Here is a 4287-nt window from a genome sequence, read left to right on the forward strand (position 1 = left end):
CAAACTGTGACGACATGGTGACAGCTTTAACAAATATGGAGAAAACATATTTTTTTTATTAAAGTTATTTACTGCAGTTATATAGTTGCATAGTTTACATGCAACTATGAAGTTGCATGTAAATGCAACTTCATAGCATTTTTCGAGAAGTCTGGATTGCTTCATGTATATTTTACATGTTGCTTATGACTGTTGCTGGTGGGGGAGACATTTCAGTAATAGAAAAAATGTAAGCAACCTACATGCATACTGTATGTGGATTGTTGTATGTAAAATTCATGAGCAGTAAATATTGTCCTAGTATCAGTATTAAGCCTTTGAAATTGTGACGCTTTTTGTGGGTCAAATACACTCAAAAAATTGTAACAGCAGCTGTGCGGGGGGGGGGCCAAACTAATTTTTTGTCATGGGGCCCAAGATTCCTGGCGGTGCCCCTGATCACGATTAATCGTTTCAGCTCTGAAATACTTGTGATTTTCCACAGATAGAGTGGGGTTAGAGTTACACACACTTTGTGAAACAAACCTGTATTTGAGGTGAAAGCTGTTTTCGGTGGATCCCTCCTGATGGATTCGAGAGTAAGAGGCTCACTGAGTTTCTGAAGGAGAATCACTTCTGTCTTGTCCCCAAAAATACTTGACCTAAAGTAGAAGTCATAGATTTAAATCAAACACCAGCAAATTGTTCTTGTTCGCCAAAATGTTACCAAATAAGAGAAGAATAACGTACAGGTCGGCCATCTCACTCTCGTCTGCCTGAGGAAAGAAGTTTTGCCCGTCTTCCAGGATGTGTTTGATCAGATCCTCATCTGTAACAGGAAGCAGGGCGAGGTCAACGTCGTGACCTCTGAAGTGTCTGATCTGACATTACGCCCTTCAAGCTGCGGCTACCTGATGAGGTGAAATGTTTGGTGTGTTGCGGATCGGATCCTTCATCCTCCTCGGGGTTAAGGGTCATGTCGTCCCCCAGGTACCTGCTCCCTTTCACCCTCTTCAGCCTGGGCATCCCCGCCCCGTGTCCGGCCCCTCCCATCACCGATTCTTCACTCATCAGCTCCGGCCAGTCCCGGTCATCCGTGTCCTCCTCTGGCATGTCCCAGGTGTCCTCGCTAAGAAGAGCAGCAGAAGACGATTAGAGAGCAACACTGAGGCTTCGCCCACATAACTTAGAAAATATTGCATACACGTGATCGGTTTCAGAAATGCCTTCATCCACACGAAGCCGCACAAATGTTTAAACATCCCAAACCCATATATTTGCACATTATTTGTCACAGACCATAATGTGGATGACTCCAAATCTCTGTTTTCCCATCAATACACACAAACACAAAGCTTTCTCAAATCTCCCCGTTGGTCTGAGTTTTTATAAATAGTGACATTAAACAGTTTTTGTGTGGATCAAAGGCCAAAATGCATAAGAGTTTGTTAGTTTCCAGAACTATTCAGATATATGAGGGACTAGGCCTGAGTTTCTCTGAAACACAGAGCGTCTCTTCGATGAAAAGTGTTGATCAAACAGCCTTGAGAAAGTTGAGTGGTGACTGTAAGAAAAGGTTTTGTTCATCTCATATTAAATGGATGTCAACATAAAAATATTTTCGCTGGTGCAGTCAATTTTTTCTAAGAAAGCAGTCTTCTTTCTTTCCTTTCATTTTCTTTAAAGTTTGCTTTTTCATGACATCTCTCCGAGCCACACACAGTCTGAAAACAGGCAGCGAAGATTAGTTCACCTCTTGATAGACGGAGACGGCAGATCCATGTTTGTTTCCTCCGAGTTGGTCTGAGGAACAGAGACGTACAGACAGATTAACGCACCGATAAAACAGTGTTTTATTCAATAAACTTCTGAACTTCGGAGTAAACTTCACCTCTCCGTTGAAAAAGAGGAAAGAACTTCCCCCCATAGAGTCTTCCAGGAGGTCGTCGATCTCAACCGACTCCTGATCCACTTGTGACGACACCTGCTCCACGGTCACAGACTGGAGACACGCAAACACGTCAACTCTGAGCTTTCTGTGTCGAAGCAGGGAACAGGAACGCGGTTAGCGGTGCGGCACCTTGCTGCGGCTCATTCTGAACACGGTGAAGACCAGCAGGTAGAGGGGGTAGACGGTCAGACAGGCCACCACACCGGCTGCCAGCGTCTCTCCGCTCAGCGAGGAATGGTGGGAAACCGCCCTCTGGCTGCGGGACGAGATGAAGTCAATGGGTGTAAACGCGTTTCCACATCGGCCCCTTGAACTTTTCATATTTACAGCCTCAAACTTTTTTTTTTTTTTTTCCAGAAATCATACAAAACAATATATGGTTTTATACAAATAAAAGTCTGGAAAGTTTTGCCGCACATTTGCATCAAGGCCTCCTGAGTTTTGAATGTTACTTTTCTGAAACATGCATCATCTGGCAAGATGTCATGTCTGCTGTGCTCCTTGGTCTTTATGATGCTGCTTGTTCACTAATGTAATTAACAAACAACTGAGGTTGTCAATGAAAACATGGATTTGCAATGAGATTAAGTCACACACAGTTGTAATCTGCTGAAGTGACTTGTGAATTTTAACTAATTGCACTGGATTTTATTTAGAGGTGTTTTCAGATTTTGATTGGTTTTCTTCCACTTAATTATGTTGTCAATTGATATATTTCACAACATCCCAGTAAAATGAACTGAAGTTTGTGGCTGTAGCATAAAATGTGAAAACGTTTGCTGCATGATTTTAACAGGACGGAAATCTCACACACCTGTACCTTTTGTCCACTACGATACTGTACCACAGGGTGTTTGCCAGCAGGATGAGCTGCAGCAGCACAGCACAGCATGTGGCTCTCTGCAGGCGGGTGAAGGGGCTGCGGGGGGGCCTCTCCCACAGAGACAGCCAAAGGTGACTCTCACACAGCGCCCTCTGCAGCTCGGACCTCAGGAGTCGAGGCAGACGACGGAGCGCAGCCTCCTCTGGGAGAACAGGAACAAATACGCTGACGTGAGCCCACCGATGAAGCCAAGCAGCGTTTTTAGATGTCCGGTACTCACCTGTGGCCTCCACTTCGATCTCCACTCGTCCGCCGGTTCTCTCATTGTCGACTGACAGCCACTCCTCAACCAGGAAGTAGTAGCTGCTTTCAGTCTGCAAGTCTTTGACCAACACATACTGCGGCCTCCACGCCGGAGACAGGCCTGCGGGGGCAGCAGTGAGTAACGTATACATAAGATTCATAAAACAGGTTTTAATGACGGAGTGACATGTAAACAGAAGCCTTCTTCTTCTTCACCTTTATTGTCGTGCCAAATGCGGATCTTCCACACGCTTCCCAGGCTGGTGTCCGTGGCGATATGAAAGATATCAAGAGCACTGCGCGTGAACGCTCCTTTGCTGTCAAGATGGTGGTGTCCGCTGCGGCACTCTCGTCCGTACAGGCTGATTCCTACGTGAGCCGTCGTACCTGTACGGACAGAAAAGGGGACGTTTCTAAAATAGTGCAATTTGTAGAGTCACAGCCAGCGCTGGTCAGAGGTTTACTCATTTTTTTAAAGTGAGACTTGTGTGCACAAGTTTTAATTTGTTGTGGATTTTCCCTTACTCAGTGAATAATCAGATGTTTACTTGCTGTCACTTTTATACCAGAAAACGCGCTCATCTCTTAGCAACAGATTAACAACAAATATTGTTATTTTTCAAAATTCATAAGATTTCTATGCTCTTTTGAAATACTACTTATCTTATGCTACTTAAGAATTGTGCAGTTGGTGAATTTTGAGGAAAAGTGAAAAAATTTTTTTTTGTTATTGGTACTACATATATTATAAAACAGACATTCAACACAAAAGTAAAAATATGATTTATACTTCGTGGCAGTTTGTTACCAGGAAAAAACTCTCATCCCTTAGCACCAAAAGAATAACAAGTACTATTATTGTTTATAAAACATAAGCTCTTTTTGAAATACTGCTTATCTGCTTAAACACAAGAAATTTACAATTGTTAATTTTTGCGGAAGTAAAAATCAGTCGTTCACTTCGTAGCACTTGGTTACCAGAAAACACATTAATCTCTTAGCAACAGATTAACAACAAATATTGTTATTGTTCAAAAAACAAAATTTCCTTTGCTCTTTTGAAATACTACTTATCTTTTACCATCTAAGAATTATGCAGTTGGTGAATTTTGCAGAAAAGTGAAAATGTTTTTTTTTTGTTATTGGTAGTACATATATTATAAAACAGACATTCAACACAAAAGTAAAAATGTCATTAATACTTCGTGGCAGTTCTTTACCAGAATAAAAC

General features: G+C 42.4%; 1 protein-coding gene across 1 annotated transcript; it reads right to left on the reverse strand.

The window, feature by feature from the left end:
- Positions 1-352: 352 nt before the first annotated feature.
- LOC103133288 (uncharacterized) lies at positions 353-3484 on the reverse strand. The gene is made up of 9 exons (XM_007545070.2): positions 3273-3484; positions 3034-3177; positions 2745-2955; positions 2060-2186; positions 1871-1981; positions 1733-1782; positions 891-1108; positions 730-808; positions 353-641 (listed from the first exon to the last, which is right to left on the reverse strand). The coding sequence occupies exons 4-9, from the start codon at positions 2072-2074 to the stop codon at positions 353-355; spliced, it is 762 nt and encodes a 253-aa protein (XP_007545132.2). The 5' UTR covers positions 2075-2186; positions 2745-2955; positions 3034-3177; positions 3273-3484.
- Between the last annotated feature and the right edge of the window lie 803 nt (positions 3485-4287).

This window comes from Poecilia formosa, unplaced genomic scaffold, assembly GCF_000485575.1.
Source record: "Poecilia formosa unplaced genomic scaffold, Poecilia_formosa-5.1.2 Scaffold2524, whole genome shotgun sequence".
Classification (NCBI taxonomy): Eukaryota; Metazoa; Chordata; class Actinopteri; order Cyprinodontiformes; family Poeciliidae; genus Poecilia; species Poecilia formosa.